Consider the following 20,948-nt stretch of genomic DNA (forward strand, 5'->3'; position numbering starts at 1 on the left):
AACTTTAATATTCTATTCAGAATAAAGAGCTATTTATTTCAAAAATGATGTAATTTTTTTTGTCTGTAAAAAATTTTTTTAAACTTCATGTGAATTTTAATTTAGCATGTTCTGCTAAGATTTGTATGATTTCTAATAGAACATGTTGAAAATATATTTAAATAATCTGTTTTTGTCCTTCTTCTGCTTTTCTAGTTATTTTGTTATGAAAAATTTTGTTATGAAAGTTTTATAATGAGAAGTTTTGTTTGATGGTTTTGGTCTTGTTATGATTTTCGCACTAATGAAAAGCAAGTAACATTTGTTAGAACGTTAGCAAAACACCTTATTTGTAATGTTTCTCATAGGAATTATGAACTGTGAGTAAACTTAAGTGTTCTATTCAGAAAAATAAAGAAAATTTTATTTCAAAAATGAGTGAACTTTTTTGAAATAATTCCTTTTAAATTTCATTTGAGTTATAATTCTAGGAAAACAAGATATTCTAGAACGTATGATTTCAAATAGAACACGTAGAAAAACTATATAACTCAGTTTTTATCCTTCTTTTATTCTTTTAATTAGTTCGTTTTTTAAATCAATTAACTTCTAATAGAGCAATTTAAAAATAAAACTGAAAATAAACTGTTTCTATTCAAATTCCTGACGACTATTTTTCAGTGCATAAAATGAAATAAAGAGTGTTAGAACTCATTTAAGGAAACAAATATTTATCCTGACTCCAGTTTTAATTTCTTCCCATTTTCAGTGTAAAAAAATGGTGAATTTAAGCTCTCTGATATGAATGCCGTCAAAGTCAACTTTGACTTGCTCCAAAGGAACTCATTTGCCTGGAGTATTGTTTGCATACCCAATGAGACGAGACCTTAGATTAATTGGGCAAGAATTCCTGTTTTTTCCGTAAATTTTTTTCATGCTATTTTCATTTTTGGGCAAATTTAAGCTGTTTGAAAATTATGTTCAGGTCTGGGAGGTATGTCAAAAAATAGTGTTTTATTTCTGTTGAACACATACTACGTTTTGCAGAATCTGGTAAATTAAGCGAATGACCTTTTTTTCTGACTTTTGGACAAGGTAATGTTTGAGCAAATTTGTCATCAAAATTTGCGTTCGAACTTTTTAAAAGTTTGAAGTATAGCCTGGAATTTAGTGAAATCATATTAATGTGTTTTATAAAAAGCTTTTAACTAATCTTCTGCGTTATTGACTAACTAAATAAGATTTTTAAAAAAAATGTGTTTAGTAAGGCACATCTCTGTAATCCAATTTTCAGTTTTAATTTTAACCTTACTTTAATTTGCAATTTAGATTGATTTTTTAATTTACAATTTAGATTGATTTTTAATTTACAATTTAGATAGACTTTTTTATTTTCAATTTGATTGATTTGGAAAAAAATTTATTTTTTACATTCTTTTTTGTACATATTTCAGTATAATATCTTTAAAACATTGAGTTATTGCTATAATTGTTTTAGTCTTCTCATGCACAATTCTATTATTTTTAATAAATGCATTATTTTATAATACTGATAGACAATAACTTCAGTAGCTTCACAACTGTTCTTCTTACAACAGTTCTTACTGACTTCTACTGTTCTTCATTCACTGTAACTCTATACAGTAAAAGAAAAATCTGTCATCATGCTAAACTTAAATAAATTATTTTAGTTAACGTTTCGTTGTAGCCATGAACATTATCTAAGTTAATTGTAATATCTTAAGATAATTCATGAATCTTCCGACACATTAAAAATAAATTAATTGCTTAATTGGATGCAGAGTTTTTAAATTCCAATTAGCTCCTTAATAAGAAATATAGTTACTTTTACATAATTTTAAAATAATAATAAAAATCCGGAAAAAAAGGGAATAAACTAAAAAAGATACTTTCATTTCTAATGTTACGTTTTGCAAGTTATAACTTCTTCATGTATATTAATTATAGTTGAAATATTCAAATCCTGTATTGTACTAGCAAATAATTTTAGAATTTTAATATATATTTACTCTACCAATTTCTTTTTGAATTTAAATATCAAAAATTTAATTACTTAAAACGATGTTTATTTTCTATTTATTTTTTTAAAAAATATACTTACGAAAAATATCTTATCTCATTTAAAAGGTTTGATAAAAAATATATGCTAACTGTTTGTTTTTTTTATTTATAATTTAAAGTTATTTAGGCCTAAAAATATGTTAAAATTGATTCCAAATATTGAACATAAATTTATTTTACAAAGACATAACAAAAAGGCTGTTTGCGGGAAAAAAATATTGCTAAGCAGCTTTTTGATTCTTTTACATTTTGTACATTTTTCAATTCCTTTGAAACACCACTTTAAATATTTTCAGACTACGTTCTCTACCTGTCGTTAAAATCCTAATTACACAATGAACTTTTAATTTGTTTTAGTTTTTTTTGTACCTAAAAACTAAATTTTTTTCAGTATATACCTTACGTAACAACTTATAAAAATAACATATTGAGAGATAAGATATGCACATTAAGTGTTCTACCTATTTCTATAATCCTATGCAAATAATAGGATTTAAAAATATTTTTTTTCATTCTAGAAACCACTTTCTTCCGTATTAGTAATGCATGTACAAGATATACCTAATATAATAAATTTAAATATGTAGATTTAATATCTTTTTTTTAAATTAAAATAAAAATACTTAAATAAAAAATAAATTTTCATAAAATTTTATTAAAACATATTGTTTGAATAAAAAATTGCACTTTAAATTCTAATTGCTGTTTTAATATAACATCTGTTTTAAATCCTATTTGTAGCCAAAACTTCCACAAACTAAATTTAGTTTAAAATTTTTGTTCTTATGTCGTTTTTAACTATGTAAATAATAATTGTATTAATTAATATCTTACAAAATTACTAATATTTTTTAAGAAATTTGTTCGCATAATTGACACAAAATTCAGGTTTCTAGTACCTATTTATATAACAAAATATTAAAGATGAAAAAGTTTTTTTTTTACTTTATAGTTCTACCGTTTCCTCAGTATAGAAAATGAAAATGTAATTTTCAATTACGTTTGTGATCGATTCTTTCGTAAATAAAATTCGTCAGACAAAATGAAACTGAACAAAAGCATAATTCAACAAATCAAAAAATGGAAGGTTTTTTTTTCATTTTCGATTCCAACTCTCTTAAAATCATAATAAACTCACACTTACGTCAAGATAAGAGAGCAAACTAGATAAAATACTGCCTGAATAAATAGAGCAAACAGCTCCAGAAAACTTGACTTTGTTTCAAAACCTTCCAGCCTATACTTATTCGAGAAGAAATTCTACATTCTTGCGTTCCACAAACAGTTGCATTCTCGGAACACATTTAAAAATCTAGCGAATTGTTTGGGTCTTTTTTCCGTTGAAAGAATAAAGTAAAAAGAAGAAAAAAAGTAAATTCTTTCCATGGTGATAAATTGGTCCGAAAGTTGCTGATGCGTTGTAGAAGGCTAAGATCTAAAAGGTAACTGGGCCTTTAGCTATACTTTCTTTCGAACTTTACGACTTAGAAAGTCCAAGCTCTAAAAACAAAGAAAAAAGTATATGATGAAAGAAAAAGGGGTAAAAGAAGGGCTTAGAAAAGAAAAAAAGTCCGAGCGGAGGGGTTAAGTACGAGACAACCAAAGCAGCAACCCAAGCGTAGAAAAAGAGTTTGCCTTGCTCCAGTAATATATGATTTCTTCCCTGACAAATAAAAAAAAAGAGAGAAAGTTTTGCACAATTTTTACCACTAAGAAAAGCGCTGTTTAGTGAACTGTATCAGAAAATCTTAGAGGTAATGAATATCCTTAAACTTTGATATATTTGCGCTGATGATAAGGCGTTAAAATCATTGCAACGAAAAAGGGTAACAGCTACATTAAATGTTACTTTTCAGGCAATTAAGATGGTATTTACAGCCTTATTGATTTAAAGTGCCTAGTTTACAGTAGTCTTTACGGTTTCTAATTTGAGAAATTTTTCTTATTAAGGTTTCTTAACAAACATTTCCGAAATCCTAAAGGTAAAATGAAAAATTCCAGATCAACTTACGGTAGAAAGTACCTGCACTTAGCATCATCCAAAAAATTCATTTAGAAAAAAAAAATTCATTCAAAACTGTCATTAGATTTTTTTCCTGAAAATAAAAAGAATCCATAAAATATTGGTGATATTTTACACTAAACAAATAAACATTAAAATTGCGCTGATACATAAGTAGTTGAATAATTCATATCGTAAATAGCTCTAAAAAAATTATGAATTCATATTTTCTTCCTTATCTATAAAAAATAACAGAGGCTCATCTGTAAAACGCAAATAATTGCGAAAAAATATTTAAATAATATCGAAAGCGTCATTTTTTACTCTTGAGGCATTTCATCGATTGCTTTATGAACGAAATCAATGTGCAAATTAAATGCTTTCCGCTCTTCTCAACGGCAGAAAAATCCATAAATAACATACATAAGAAAACATTTTAGACTTTCAAAGCAGTACTCACCTTTCCAGCTTCAATAAGGAAAAAACTATTTATTTTCTCTAATAAGAAATAATTTTAAAAAGAAACAGTCGAAACTTTGAAAGTGAAAGATTTACGCTACAAAATTAATAAATAAAATTTTTAAGTAAATAGAAAATATAGTCTTTACCACGTTAATAGATTTATATACAGTATATAGGGAAAGTAGTTTAAAAAGTTGTTAATAGTAGTTTGTATTGTTTCTTAACCACCGGTCCGCAACCACTATTCAGGGGTTCGCAATCTTACTACCACAGAAAAATGAAAATCTTATTGAATAATTTGCAGATCAAGGATGAAAATCTCAGTTTAATTTAATGAGCATAAATGAAGACCAACAGAGGGGAGTATGTCCATGAAAGCTGATTCTGTGAAGAAATGAATTTAAAAATTCGAGATTGTTCAGCAGCTAGAATACGATTGATATCGTTATAAAGAAAAAATGAATGAATATCACAAGCATTTTTTTACTTCCTCCAAAAAAAAATTTGAAAAAAGTACAATTTTTGATGTTGAGAAAAAATAAAATATGAAAATCTGGTGGGATGGACAACCGTTTTTTTTTCTTGAAATTCATTTCCAATCAATATTTCCTCCATAGACTCTGGTCGTTACTTTGTTCACCTTGTCTACACGTGGACAGGAACTATTTTTTCCCAGAATGGCCCATCTTCAAAATGTAATAACTCTCTAGAAGAACCAAGTTTCCCACGTTATTGATTTGACAAACTCAACATAAAATCCTCAAAATACAACAGATGGTGATCCAATCATAATTTTGCGGGAAAAGTGGACATAAATCATTCTTCCCTCTCGATCTTCAAATCAGATCTGCATAAAAACTTGAAAAGGATACCCTTATTTTTGAGCAAAAAGCAATTAACCTTTTTCTTCAAGATATTTATGTGAAACTACATTTTCGGTTATGAGTGTTATTAAAATAAAACATGGAAATCAATTAAATCTTGCGCTTTCTTTACGTAATGCCGTAACAAGTCTGTCACCTAAAATTGACTCGTTAGTCAGCAACAAACAGCAGCAACAATTACATTAAATTAGATCTTTTTAAAGGTTTATTATTTCCTTTTTTATTATTTTGCAGTTACTTGTATTCTTTTGTTATCTATACTTGGTTAATATTTCTTTATTTGAATGGCAAAATTAATATCCGTTACTTTTTATCAATTTATGAATTCACATTAGTGAAAGTTAATATGCATTTTATTTATATTTAAATAATATATTCTCGAAATATTTTTTATTGTAGAGATTATGTAAATTATTAGTAACAAGATGGTCAAAAAATACTTCAAACTTAGGTAAAAGTTACGCCAATAGTCCAAAGTACTAACCCTAACGATCCACGATAAACCATTAAAATACTTTACCAGTCTTCCTAGCAAATCGGGCTTAGAACACTAGCCTAAATGTGCATGGTATCTGTTTTCGAACGAAATGTATCCTAGTATAAAACCCTCAGCTTGCAAACAGATTACCCGGGTTCGAATCCATGCCATGACTAAGTGGTTCATTACTCACTTTTAGCATGAATATTTACTGTAAATATTACAGTAACAGTAAATATCACAGTAACAGTAAATGAATTAACGAGACATGTAAATATTACAGTAACAGTAAGTGAATTAACGAGACATGTAAAGCTTACAGTAACAGTAAATGAATTAACGAGACATGTAAATATTACAGTAGCAGTGAATGAATTAACGAGACATGTAAATATTACAGTAGCAGTAAATGAATTAACGAGACATGTAAATATTACAGTAACAGTAAATGAATTAACGAGACATGTAAATATTACAGTAACAGTAAATGAATTAACAGTAAATGTTAAACGAGAATTTTCAGAACTACTCTGCAGTCTAGGTAAGATTATCTTTTAATGAAAATAAAAATATTGCATGGATATAATATATGGAGGAAATCAATATGCAACTTAATTGCTTTCCGCTCTTCTACATTGCTTCACTGACGAAATTAATGTGCAAATTATATACTTTCTACTCTTTTAAACGGCAGAAATAAACATAAAAATAACATCCCAAAGATAACATCTTAGATTTTCAAAACATAGAAAAAGTCCCCATTTTATCAAGAAAAAAATTATTACTTTGATCTAATAAGTATTCAACTATTTTTTTACTATTATTATAAAACTACAATGTGTGAATCTGACTGAGCAAAATACGTTGGTTTGGTAACAGGATTCACGGGTTCGAATCAAGGTGACGACTCAGCAGCTTCTCACTCATTTTTTAATGTAAGTTTTAACGGTAAATATTGAATATAGGTACTTTTTACTTCGTATTTTTAGAATTATTTCCATTGCATAGGTATAAGTTTTTAATTCTTAATAAAATGTATGGCTAGCTTATTTTTGCTTAGAAAATTAAAAGAAGCCTTAAAATATTGGCGAAATCTTACACTACTAAGCAATTCAACAATAAATTGTGCTGATACAAAAATATTTGAATTATTCATATCGTAACTAATACTAAAACAATAAAAAAAAAAATAAAGTCATCTTTTCTTGACTATTTATAAAACAAACTAGAGGCTCGTCCCTAAAACGCAAATGACTGTGAAAAAAATATATTAAAATATCACACAAGTCAAAAGTGTCCTTTTTTACCTAGAGGCATCCCATCGATTTCTTCACGGACGAAATCAATGTGCAAATTAAATGCTTTCCGCTCTTCTAAACGGCAGAAAAAAATATTAAAATAACATCTAAAAGAAAACGTCTTAGACTTTCAAAGCAGAGGAAAAATCCCCACTTTAATAAGGGAAAAAACTATTTCTTTGCTCTAATAAGTATTCAACGATTTTTTCTCTCGTAAAAACAATTTTTTCCCTTCGCCAAGGTTTTTTAATACATAAATTTGAATCGAAAAATATTTGTCGTGTAATTCAATCAAAAATCTTTTCTTTTTTTTTTGTACCATCCTTTCCTTCTTGCCTTTTTAATTTTTAATTTCTTAAGATTTTTCAGTCTTGAGCTGTTTCTACAAGATTAATTCGGAGCGACATAGGCAGTTTTTCTCAAAGAATTTACGGCCCCTATGCGGTCCTCTCTCAGTTTTTTTCGTTTTTTTCTGTTTTATTTTTTATCGTGTCATCTTAATAAGTGCATTTCATTACGAATGCTTATTTTCCTTACATTGAAATTCATTAAAAACCACGAGATCTGAGCATGTTTGCAAAAATGGCTTTTTTTTTCTTTCTTTTTTTTTCATTTATTTTTACTTTTCGCTTTCTGTCAGGAAAGAGCGAAAATGAAAAAAAAACAGCCTTAAAGAGCTTAAACTAATTGCTTAATGCTTTTAATGTAAACTTTCAAAATGTGTTTGCTGTTATAATTTTTCTTTTTTATGCATGTATAAAATATACGTTACTTACATCTTTAAACGAAAAATATCTTTAAATGCAATACTATCTTATATATTTACATAATAAGATTCTATTCAGTATTTCCTTACAAAAATATTCACCATTTAGCATTTTTAAATGTTTTTATGTATTTTATTAGTTTTGGGCATTCTCTTCGTTGACAACTCTACAATCATACGTTGTAAAAAAGCTTTAATTTGTTTTTGTAGAGTTTATCATTTCTAAAACAATTGTTTAGGTTCCAGAATTGGTTAATATATATTATTTTTATTTAGTTTTTTATAAGAAAGCATAGGCATTCAACTAAAAATTTCACTCAAACAAAATTTAAATTTTAATTAAATATTTTAAGTTTTATATTTCGAGGACAAATAAAAAAATGTTTTGGTAGCTTAACAGCCGTCCTGACAATGTTCAGTTTTCTTCCCAAATAGGTTCTTCTTAATTCTTATTATAGAGTACCTTTTGAAGTACCTTTTGGTTCTAAGTAGAGTACCTTTTGGTACTCTTATTATAGAGTACCTTAGAGTACTTTTTCCCAGAGTACCTAGGAAACGGTAAGCGATAACGCATTCGTCTGGTAGACTAGAAAAACTGCAGTGACTCAACTTGTAACAAAATCTTTGCTAACAAAAATTTACGTTATAATAAGAAAACTTTTACGAAAAAAAATATACGACTATATGTGGCATTTCTACAGGGAAAGTAAAAATTTACCTTTCTCAAAGTTGTATGCAATAGATTTCAAATTTTGTGGTCGTACGTCTACTCTAAGCAGCACCTCCTAAGATAAAGAAGGCCTCAGAACGGATCAATTTAGTAGTCCGACGTAACGAACATAAACTGCGCAGTGGTGGTGAAATACGAAAGATGTCATTACGTTTGGACTACTAAAGGATCAAATTTCTTGTTTATGGTAACCCGCGCTGAGGCCTTCTCTTTTCTATAAGGTCTCTAAGCCACTCAAGTCTTCTTCTCTATGCCACCAAAACCTAATTATCGTACCAGTTGTATGTCTTCTCGCAGCCACCAAAGCTTCTTTAGCGTTGCAGTTATACATCTGATCTGAGCCACCAAAGTTGTCTTAGCTCTGCAGTCATATTTCTGCTCTCAGTCACCAAAGCTACTTTACCGTTAAAGAAATGTTACACAATTCTTTTTTTAACTCCTTTATTGGTTAATAAATTGAGTTTATATTATGTATGAAAGCGGTATGTTTTTATTATATGAATCCGAGAGCTTCGCTTTAGAAGCTTGATTAACCTAACATAAATATTAGTGTAATAAAGGAACTATGATTTTGAGGTGACCAAAAATCTGCTTTTACCCACTTTTTTTTAACTCGCTTTTATTCTTATTCCATTTTAAGCTAGTTTATACCATAACTTCTTTTACTTTTTTAAACCTTTATATTTGGGTTACATTAAATCAGCAATCTAGAATCTGAATGAGAAATATTTTCAAATATTTTAAGATATGGAGAACCATTTTATCTTCGTTAAACTTGGTAAAAATTGTTTATGAGAGCGTTTACATTTAGTATTAAGTTTAGTACACAATATAAGAAAATCATATTATGTAGAAATATGATATTCAAACCTCTTTCTAAACCTTCTATCTTAGCCTATTTGCACACTTCTTCTTTCTTTCACTCTTATCTCTTCAATCCTGGCATTAATTATATAATCTTTGCAACTTGTTTCACCACCTAGAGAAAGATTTTTTTTAAAAATATGGAAAAAAGAAATTAACCGAAATTTGGTAACAACAATTCGCTTCTTTCCTATGTGAAATAGGGTAAATGGATGGTGAAATAATTCGGTTTTTCAGCCATTTTATATTTATTTGGAAATCAGGAAATATTTATTTGGAATTATTTTGGATAATAAATCGTGAGGAAAGCATTTTTTATAAGTTGAAATCGATTATGAATCGATTTTTATAAGTCGTTTTATAAGGAAATTGAAATTGCATAACAGAATAATTTTATCAGAAAATGGAACTTAAGTATTAGTAAAGCATAATGATAAATAATCTGAAAATTAGTCACATTTAATTTTTTTCCTGATAAAAATGCAAAAATTTCCAAAAAGAACGTGAAAATATATAAATAAAGTAAAACTTTAGTTCAAAATTCTTTTGATATTATTATTACATATCAATCAATTTGTCAAAACTTTTTTGATTTATAATTTTTTACTGTAATTATATTAATAAATAATTTTTTTAACAGCAAACTCAAGTCGTCAACAGTTGGAGAAAATTTTAATAAATAAAGACTAGAACTATTAGAATATTATTATTCTCATTTGTTTATTAAAAGTCATGTGCATAGCTTTAACATTTTTTTTTTGTATCTAAAAAGCAAAAATCTAAACACGTAATAGCGTTACTTTAAAATTGTTATTAAGATAAATAATAAATTTCGATAATCGCAGCATAATAAAATTACCAGATAATAAAAGAAACTTGAAAAAGAGATTACTCAAAAAGGATGACTAAATTTCAAAGCATTTTTTAAAATTTACCGGTATGAAATGTCTTAATTTTTAAAAAAAAACTATAAATGTTCTTAATATAAGAACCAGCAATTTGTTTGAGAATAGTATATTAGAATCAAGGATATATAGGAATCAAGGATATTAGAAATTTTAAAAAAATATGAATAAAAAAACACTTTATTATATATGAATGCATAGTAATTAACATTAAATGCAATATCGAAATCTATTAAGGGAATTTTCAAAATTTTATTTTAAATAAATCATAAACTAACGAACTAAACTAAAACATTCGAAAATTATGTTAAATAGTAATAACGTAAGCATACTTTGAAAGTTTAAGTGGTCAAAATCAACCAACATAAACCAACTAGCCAGATTATAATAAGAATCCTGATATCATTTACTTAAAAATTGAAAAAAAATAACTAAAGATAACAATTAATAGAGGTTTTCAATTCTTTAGCAAACAGAAAATTAAATATTCCTAAACCATTTTAATAAAATTAATTAAAATATTAACGATAAATGACAATAAATTATTAGCAATAATTAAGTTATTAACAGTGGAACCCAACAATGTATCCAAAGAGCAACATAATCCTGAGATCACAAAATCTAATACAAATTAAAGTAATCTAAATAGATTTGAATTTTAATTAACGAAGAACAGCAATGAAATTTAAGCAATTACAGTCTTAAAATTGCTAACAGTCGTTCCTGTTACCTAACAGCAATGCAATAAGCAAATAACAACAGCAATTGTTGTCTATGTTTACACTCATACGCAGTGAGTCCTTTCTGCATATTTGCTTCTTTTCTACTGCTTGCTTATTTCCTCAACTTTGCATCTTGCTCTTGAGCTTCTTCTTATGATCCTCAGTATCCCCATCTCTTCTATCCAAAACCACCATTCCCCAGTGTAAAACAAGTCTTTTGAAAACATTCGAACCTTCCTCCCTCTCATTCCAGAAGACCGGAAAGTGTTTGTTGGGATGCTCAGTAAACAACAAGGCGAGGAGGATGTCCGGCAGCTTTTCCAGCCATATGGGAAAATAGAGGAATGCACCATCCTCAAAGGGCCGGATGGACTACGAAGAGGTAAGGTTCCATCGCCGCAAAAGACTTGTTTTCCACCTCAACTACCTCCCCCTTGCACATCCCCCACATGACATATATACCTGACCATTTTCAATCCCTTCCTGCTTACTTAACAGCTACCTAATCATCTTCTTTGCTTTCAGGGAACTGGGTGAGACACCGGTTTTTATGATAATGCTGTTCTCTTGCTATTTGCTTTTGCTATTTTTAATTTCAGCTTATTTTATTTGATTTTTCGCTGATTAAAGCACGCTTTTCTATGAGTAAAAGCACGCTTCGCAAATGTATGCCTATACATAATTGTTTTAAACCGACTTAAGCAGCATTTTATTATATTTTTTATATAAAAAAAGCAAATGCTAAATTCGGTAAAAAAAAATTCCGAAAAAAATTCTGGAAAAAATTACCGACACCCTTTATCTTCACAACCTTATCTTTTTACAACCTTTATTATCTATTTGGCCTAAGTGAGCAATACTTTTTAGTTAAAACCATTTAACGTAAAGTTTAATTTAGTCAGCTTTTTAATCTTAACACCTATAATACCTGACTTTAAATAATTGACTAACTTAAGAGATAAAAACAGCTTGGTTAAGACCCTTTAAAATAAGTTTACCTATTTAAAATTGCTACTCCTTATATCTTTTGTTGCCTTTGGTTAATTGATTAAGTTAAGGGATCAAAGCCATTTGATTGAGACCCCTTAAGTTTACTAGTTTAGCCAAACAAGTTTCTAGCAGCCCAACAATTATTATCATCTTAAATAACTTTTCACTTACATTGTAAAAAATTCAAGTTTAAATTACGGTAAACAGATACTCACAATCAAGGAGCGGGTACTTTTTACCGTAAAATCCATTTCTTTCGAAACATGATACAGAACGAAAATCTGATGTACCGTAATTTTTGCAAAAACACTGAAACACTTTAATTAAATAAGTATTATTGTAGAAATTAAGGTGAAAAAGTTTACGGTAAAAATGAATTTAATGGTAAATAAAATGAATTTTACGGTAAAATTATTTCATTTTAATTTTTTTATGTACGTAATTTCATCCAGAATATTTTACCAAGAAGGTTTATAAAAAAAATTACAAGCAAAAACTACCTACGCCAATAATTAAAATCCAAAAAAGAGGCAAAATAATTTTATTCGAAATTTTATAGAGTCAGATATTATATTTCAAACCTAACAATCCAACTTGCATTACATACAATACAATTACACTTTATTCTTTACTCAGAAATTAAGAACAATTGAACTTTTTAATAAAACATTTTTTGCATTATAAATTATAATGATAATAAATGAATAATCATAATTGAATGATTATTCATTTATTATTCATAATCAGGAATAATAATAGTATATAATAAATAATATTAACAAATAACAGTCTTAAAAAGCAGCAATATATTGTCAACTCAACTGGTAAATAAATAAAACTGGTATGTTCTTTGTCCATTATACATATTTTGGGCATTTTTTGTTTCAAAAGGGACAATTTAGTTGCATAGGAAACAAACTGTAAAATTTTCAATAAACGATATGCCATTTAATAGAACTTCTCGTTTAAAGATGACCAAACCATAGAACAGGGCAGATATACCATTAAAAAAGTTGCGTTAACAGTTAAAGAATGAAATAAAATTTTCACTCATATTAAAAGTCATAGAATATCAATGAAAATTAAGTCCTAATTAATTAAGAGAATTAATTTAAAAAGCATTTAAACTCGCTATTTATTATTGAAGTTGTTATTTAGATAACCTAACAGGCATTAACTATTTCAATTTAGACTTAAAGCAAGCACTGAAACTTGAAAAAGTCGTATTTTTAAAATGCAATTTCTCAGGAACTATTCAACCAATTTCGTTCTAACTTTGCATTTTTCTATTTAAAATTGCATTCTTAAAAATTATTTAAAAAAAATTTTACATCTTATAATTCAAAAGATTCTCTATTATTAAATTTAAAAAAAAATATTTACAAGAAGTTGAAATTTGCATTGAATTATCTTTGAATAAACGAATTTTATAAAGTTTCTCAATTCGCTTAAAAAATTCTTGAGATATGTTTGAAATACGCAAAAAGTAAAATTAGCGTTAAGGGATCAAATCTTCTCTGACCAAATTAGTGGGACCATATTTCCCAGGTTGCTGCTATCCCTATATTTCGGGAGTCGAAATTCCGAATCAGTCGAGAAAAAAAGGAATGTTTATTCAGAGAAAGTACGTTTTTGTGTCTGATTTCGTAACTTAAAATATCATCTGCACTAATTAATTTGCATATTTGAGATAACCTTCTCGAACCTTTAATGATGAGTCCTAGAACGGAAAGGTCCGATCATTAGATCAAAAGTTATTCAGAGTGGTCCATTTTTTATTTTGTGCCCTGTTCATATAAAATAATGTATTTTACAAGGACATTTTAACCGAAATCTCAGATTATAGTATCCCGCTATAAATGTCGATATATTGTGATCTTTGCAAACCTAATAAAGATTTATTAAAAATAACTTAATATTTGTATTAAACTTGCCTTAAAATAAGCTTTGTATGTTAATATCACACGAACATTACTTTATATCAATCTATTAAATAGATAGTATATAATGATATACAATTTCGATTCACTAGTTATAATTCGTTTACAATATATTCAGGTTACTTAAATGAAATGCAATCATTGTAATTATCAGTAAGTCAATTATTCATTAAATTAGAATGTTATCTATTTTAACTAAAATGGACTAAGTTTCAATTAGTCTGATACGCATGACAATATGCAATTATTTTGATTAGATGACATATAATGTCAACTATAATCAAAATATTAATACATTGCTTCGTTTTAATTATTGCGAAACTGTTTAAAAAATCAATTTTGAATCGCAAATATCGAAAAAGCAAACTGAAAATTCTTTTACTCGTAATTAGTGTTTTATAAAGGATTAAAAAAATTAAATCAGCTAAAAAATTTACTAATGAAACTGTAGAATTAGTATGGCATTTTTACCAATTAAAATAGCATAAGAAATAAAATTTTACTATAAATAGGTTGAAAAATTTGCTAATAAATAGAAAAAGTATGTGGTCGTCCAAAAAGAATCTTATTAAACATCTCTTTTGAAACAATATTTTTTCATTAAAATATAAAAAGTTCATATGTAATTAAATAAATTTTAAAATTAATAAGTCCTCTTTATTGTTTTTATTGATGCTTGCTCTAAAATAAAATGGATTTTTTGAAAAAGACTTACTGAAAATTTTTGTTTTTTTCGTTGCAGTCTTATAACTTTGTTAAAATTTATTGAATAACCGAAATAGTAAAAATATAAACTGTACTAATATCTATATTTAAAAACTAATTTAGTTTCCGTTATTAGCCGTTAATTTAGCTTTATTTCGTACCCGATAAACAAATTAATTATTTTCTGTCACTCATAGAATTGCAGAAATGACAGTAAGCGTTAGTTATTATAAATAATATGATTATGAGAGAACATTTTTTCAAGAATTGAGGGAGAAATAATTATAACAAAAATATCTGTTATTAAAACTATTCAGTAACAATGATCAAGAGTTAAAGTAATACAATTTTAAATGTAATTTATAATATAAAAATGCAAATTGGTTAAGCTACTGAGAATTTAAAACGCCTGTTAAACCTAAATAATTGTTGCGATAATTTTCCTCAAACTCTGAGTAATCAATTACCATAATTTAATTTCATTATAAATAATATTATATATTCAACTTCAAAAGTTTCTTTTAAATTAAAAAAGGCTAATATTCATTTCAATTTCCAATCTATGTAATTATTCGATATATGAATTACATTAATAGAACATTATATGGCTATAATATATAATGAATAATTTAAAAAACATTTTAACCTTACACATTTGAAAATATTGCAATCTTACCAATATTAACAAAATGTGCTCTAATACTTTCGCAAGTTATCTTATAACAGCTATGAAGTTTAAACTTTACTAACAAAGGTATTCATAACAAATTACTTTTAATAACTATAAGGCAATTGCAAAGTCTAAAATATTCTGCCACTAATAAAATAATACCCGTTAATCTCCATCGTCCATATCTATATTTCCATAATATTGTATACACGTGCACTAATCAACCTACAGCGACGCCTCTACTAATCTAAGGCCTATAATGCCCATGAGTTGAATTTGTTGGCAAAATTTCGAATGACATTCACTTATGAGATTTTGTAACACTATGGGTGACATCTAAAAGCCCTACACCACCCCCATATTCTTTCTACGCACCCAAACCTAGTTAAAAGTGTTAACTCTCCAAACATCGAGTTTCAACTAAAGCTTTTACACGAAATACACGCTTCTCCTCTTTTGCATATTATTAAACAGCTTCTACAGGAAGTGAAGCAACGTATGTCAACAAACAGACAGAGCCCCCATTTGTGATTAAATTAATTCCCCCCACCCTCTTTACAGTGCGGACCTGCCACCAAACCTTTTCATGGAAGTCGAGCACAGTTTGTGACCGACGAACCGTTTCGACAGCGATTTCGTAATTCGTATTAACGCTCCAGGTTTTAGAGGGAGAAAAGTTGGTGAAAATTTTCCGAAATTTTCCGTGGAGGTTCTCGTATTTGATTCTGAATTTAAAGATCGAGGGTCACGTGAAGCGTGTGATTGTTTCCATTCCGTTCTCTGAAAGTACGTGAATTCTGAAAAGAAATTCCGAATTTCAAGTCTGAAAGTTTTAGTATCAAATTCTTGCAGATGTCAGCAAGTTTCTTTCGTTTTGTCACAGAGAAAGGCGAAGAAATCTAGTTATAGAATCAGATTTATGTGGGAGTGCAGCTGATTATCTAAAAAGTTTCTAGATTCGATTAACTCTGTTTTGCCTAAAGTGCAGAAGTCCTGCAGTAAACTTTAACTCCTTCGCTGACGACAGAATTAAAGGGAATTGGTGAAGCGGGTTGATGACACGTGACTTAAAAGGATTTTTAGTTTATTTAATAAGTTTTCAAAGAATTTCTGTTTATATTAATGTAATATACAATGTACCAAAATATGTTACTGAAATCCATATAGTTTTCACAATACATATATAATACGTTACATTGTGAGTTGCCCATTAAGATATGCCGTATAATGTGTACTAGAAAAACCACCAAAATTAAATATACCTACTTAATTTAAGAAAAATGTTAAAATTACAAATAAAAATTACTGATGCAAAAATTTAAAAAATAATAATTTTAAGCGGATGTGAATAGCGATATAAGTTTTCTAAATTCTAATTTTCTTTGGTGAATTTACTTCTGATTAAAAACTATTTCAACAATTTCACTCCATTTTTTTTTAAGAAATGATAAAAAAGTGGCATCAAATCAAATACAATTAGCATTTTTAAAAATGGTTTAAATAGAATTAAAAAGCGAAATTAAATGTTCAATAAACAACTTTCAGCTCTGCACTCATATATTTACAAATATTTGTGGTATTTAGTGAAAGAAAATGTAACAAGCAATTAGATATTTTTAATGGAAAAACGTTTGAATTGACATTTGTTGAATTGCCTAGTGGAAGAGCATTTAAAGGACATTTATTCAAAGGCTTAGTGGAAGAGCATTTGAAGGGCATTTATTAAAGATCTTCGTGGAAGAATATTTAAATCAACATCTATTGAAGAGCTTATTGGATAAACATTTAAAAGTGCAGCTGATAAAGGGCTTAGTGGAAGAACAAGAAAAATTCTTATAAAATTAACTATGCAAATTTCAGTGTTCATAAAAACGTTAGGATCATTTGTATGAAAAAAAAGCTAATTTATTCTGAAAATATTTAAAAATGGAGTTTCTCTCTGAAAAACTATATTTTAGCATTTAGCTGTTCTAACAAGAATATGTTCTTCTACTCTCCTTCAAATTCTAACTTTTAGTTAAATAATATTACTACAGCTATAACCTAAACAAAACTATTTTAACTTTGGAAATTTTAAACAATAAAATATCTTATTTTTAGCCCAAAAGGAAAATTTAATTAATGATTTAAATTAGTGGAAGAAAAGTAACCAGAATAAAATTTTAACTCAATACTAAACATAAACATGTTTAATACCTGAATTAAAATACCATGCTATAATTATCCATGATTTAAGAAATAGTGACCTATCATTATCAAATCAACGTAAAATAATTGCCATTAACTCCACATAACTCTACGTAAACTGTATCATTCCAATATCGTGTATTTTTACTATCCCATTATTGATTTTATATATTAAAAAACTATTTTAGAATCGGATGTTTTTTATATGAGAATAATGGTTTTTTTGACTGGTCTTGGAAACTAATGAGGCATATTTTCGTTGGCCTTTAAAACGTAATTATTTCCTTTAGCATGTTTTAAAAATAATCTTACTTTTTTAATCTCTTTACATATGTTGTGAAAAAGTAAATATTTCATGAAAATTAACCTTTTGAAGCAAATTGAAAGTAGATATTCGTGACAGAATCGCTCGAGAAGGTTTAAGTTATTATAACTAAAGTCTACTCTTGATCGTTAAATAAATTAACGATCAAGAGTAGGACTTTCAATGAACTGAAAGTGATTCGAAAAAAAAGGTTTGAGTCTCTATTGGAATCAAGCATATAGCTTTATACATTTAATTAAATGCACATTTTTTTAAGAAATAAACACCTAAATCAATTTCCGAGTCACTAAATTTCAATCCAGCGACCTTTAGTGACTCGCTCTCTTTTTTGGAGATTTTCCTTTTGGCTATATTTGGTCGCAATTATAATGCAATCTTTTATTTCATTTAAAGATTATTTCCTGGACTGAAAAAAAGTCACAAATTAAGGTTTTTTTAAGTTAAGAAAATGCCCAATAGAAGAGTGGGTGGCTAAAGGTCACTGAATTGGAAAATCGCTCCCAGGTATCGAATTCTAAATTTCTTAAAAATTGAATAAAATTTTGTTTTTTGAAAACATGAACCGAAACCTTCCAATGGTTTCATCAGTTACTAAATTGTCATGGGCGTTAGACGAAGAAAATAATTCTGGTAAAATTACCATACTGTATGGTTATGAAATTTCTGGTAAAGAAAACCATAATTCTGAAAGTAAGAACCAAAATATACAGACTTTAAACCATTCATTTGGCAACCTTTCCGTTCTTATGGAAACAGTGTACCTGTTACTCTGGTTTTTAAAATTATAATTTTTATTACTACACATATAGTGAAAAATACTAAACTTAAAAGTAGATTTAACCGAATAAATGGTTTCTATGCCATGCTCTAAGGCCGTGGTCGGCAAACTTATTAGCCAAAGAGCCAAATATGAACATTACAACAATTTTTAAAAAAATTGGGAGCCAAATCTGCTTGTTTAGTAAACTTTTATAACACTAAATAAGTAGTACACTAAATAAAACTAAATTTCATACTTAATAAATATTTATTAATGCGAACAATGCCCACTACTTTAGAAAAAGTATGCGCGCTCATGTTTGTGGTACCTTTGTATCACAACGGAGTACGCCGTAACCATACGAACAATTTAAGCCGGTAGCTTGTACATGGTTTGTGTTAACGTTTACGAAAACTAATAAAATTAAACTCGATGTTCGTTACGTATTTTTACAACAATATAAAATTTTAAATACCTATCCATCTCTTAACTTTAACAAAAAATTATACATGTTCTCGATTTACAGAAGAATTTTAATTTATCAAAATAAGATATAATTTTTTTTAACAAAGTTTTTTTTTAAATGAAAATATTATTGCGCCTTCCATGGATATTTGTGATAAAGCCGCACTTAAGGAGCTAAAGAGCCACATGCGGCTCTGGAGCCGCACTTTGCCGACCACTGCTCTAAGGTATCGTGATAAAGTTACGAAATGTGCCGAAGTGCTTCGCCAGTGTATTGCCAAAGTACTTCGGTAAAAATTACCAAGCTTTTTGGTGATCCCATAGAGCCAGAAGCATGGTAAATTTTATCACAATATTCTGGTAGTTTTCTTAGTGTACAAATCAGTTACAAAAATTCCCAATACTCTGCTTGTTAATTTATTAATCGACTATAAGATTTCTTGCATACTGTTTTTAAAAAATAACAAAAGTGACATATGTTCCAAAGTTTCTGAAACTAAGAAGTACAAAATGTTGTTTTTTCTTTTATCTGTTGTTTTTTGTATTACTTAACATTAGTAACTTAAAATATGAATCAATACTAGACAGAAAGTACTAAATAAATAGTAGGAAAAAGCTAATAAATAAATAAAAAAATGGCAGAAATAAATAGATAAATAGCAAGTCATTACTTTAGGTTGCTTTTTTTTTTAAATCAAAACTTTCCTGCCTTAGCCAATGGCTAAATTACTACACATGCCTGGAAAAATCTAGGTTTGTTCAACATTTTACTAAAATAAAAGGAAGTGACTTCTACAATTTGGAAATAAGTTATCTTATCCTAATCAATCTTTAGTAAATTTGTTATTTTAGAAAAAGTTAAATTCCTTAAGTAAAATCTTGGTTTAGTTTCATAAATACATAATTGTATGTAGTTAACTATAAGACAATTTTTTTTAAACTGCAAACGAGAAATACTTTTAGAATCTAGAACAAAAATTTATTAGTTTCTCAGAAAACAAAATTAATTTTGGTTTCTACAGAAGACGAATCTCGTATTCGATCGTAGTGTACCACCAAGCTATCTTTGATTTATGGATAAAATATAACGCAAATCTTATTCGTTATTTGGATTAGTTTGGATTTATTGAATCTTGGATTGGTTTCATACATACCATACACCTAATTGTATGCGTTTAATTATAATGCAACATTTCTGACAAAACTTTAAGCAAGAAATACTTTAAAATCTAGAGCGAAAAATCTCAGATTTTGTCAATGCTTTATTTCTCAGGAAATAAAATTATGTTCAGTTTTAATAAATGACGAAACATGTAATCAATCATCATCAACCGCTAAGTTGTCTTTGAGCTAGCCATGAAACCTAGCACAAATCTATTGAGCAGTTTTGCCAAGTTTTCCACTAAGCAATTTACCAGAAATATAAAAACAAAAGAAATCTATAAAAATAAAAGAAAACAAAAAATTGAATTGTCTTTTTTTTGGGCAGTCTCCCACTTTGAAAAAAAAATAACATTGATTGTTCACCTTTTTTCATCTTCAAGTAAAAAAATAAAAAAATAAATAGAAGGCAGAATGATGGCTATTTATGGTGATGTTTTTTAATTTAAATTTAAATTTGTTAGTACGTTATTTTAGAAACAAAAAGCTACATACTTACACCTAATTGTACGTATTTAATTATAATAAATTTTTTGCAGAAACTGCAAAGAAGAATTGCCGTTGTCTTTCACT

General features: G+C 27.7%; 1 protein-coding gene across 30 annotated transcripts in view; it reads left to right on the top strand.

Annotated features, from left to right (window-relative positions):
- LOC107456607 (CUGBP Elav-like family member bruno 3) overlaps positions 1 to 20,948 on the top strand; it is a 713,873-nt gene that overhangs the window by 538,107 nt on the left and 154,818 nt on the right. Inside the window, exon 1 of one of the 30 annotated variants that reach the window (XM_071179597.2) lies at positions 11,324 to 11,554. The exons of the other annotated variants lie outside the window; for them this stretch is intronic. Coding sequence (XP_071035698.1) covers positions 11,449 to 11,554 — 106 coding nt within the window. The 5' untranslated portion in view covers positions 11,324 to 11,448. Of the gene's footprint in view, positions 1 to 11,323; positions 11,555 to 20,948 lie in introns of those variants that run through there. 30 annotated transcript variants of the gene reach the window in all.

This window comes from Parasteatoda tepidariorum, chromosome 1 (assembly GCF_982258835.1).
Source record: "Parasteatoda tepidariorum strain Cologne lab strain chromosome 1, Ptep-v5.0, whole genome shotgun sequence".
NCBI lineage: Eukaryota > Metazoa > Arthropoda > Arachnida > Araneae > Theridiidae > Parasteatoda > Parasteatoda tepidariorum.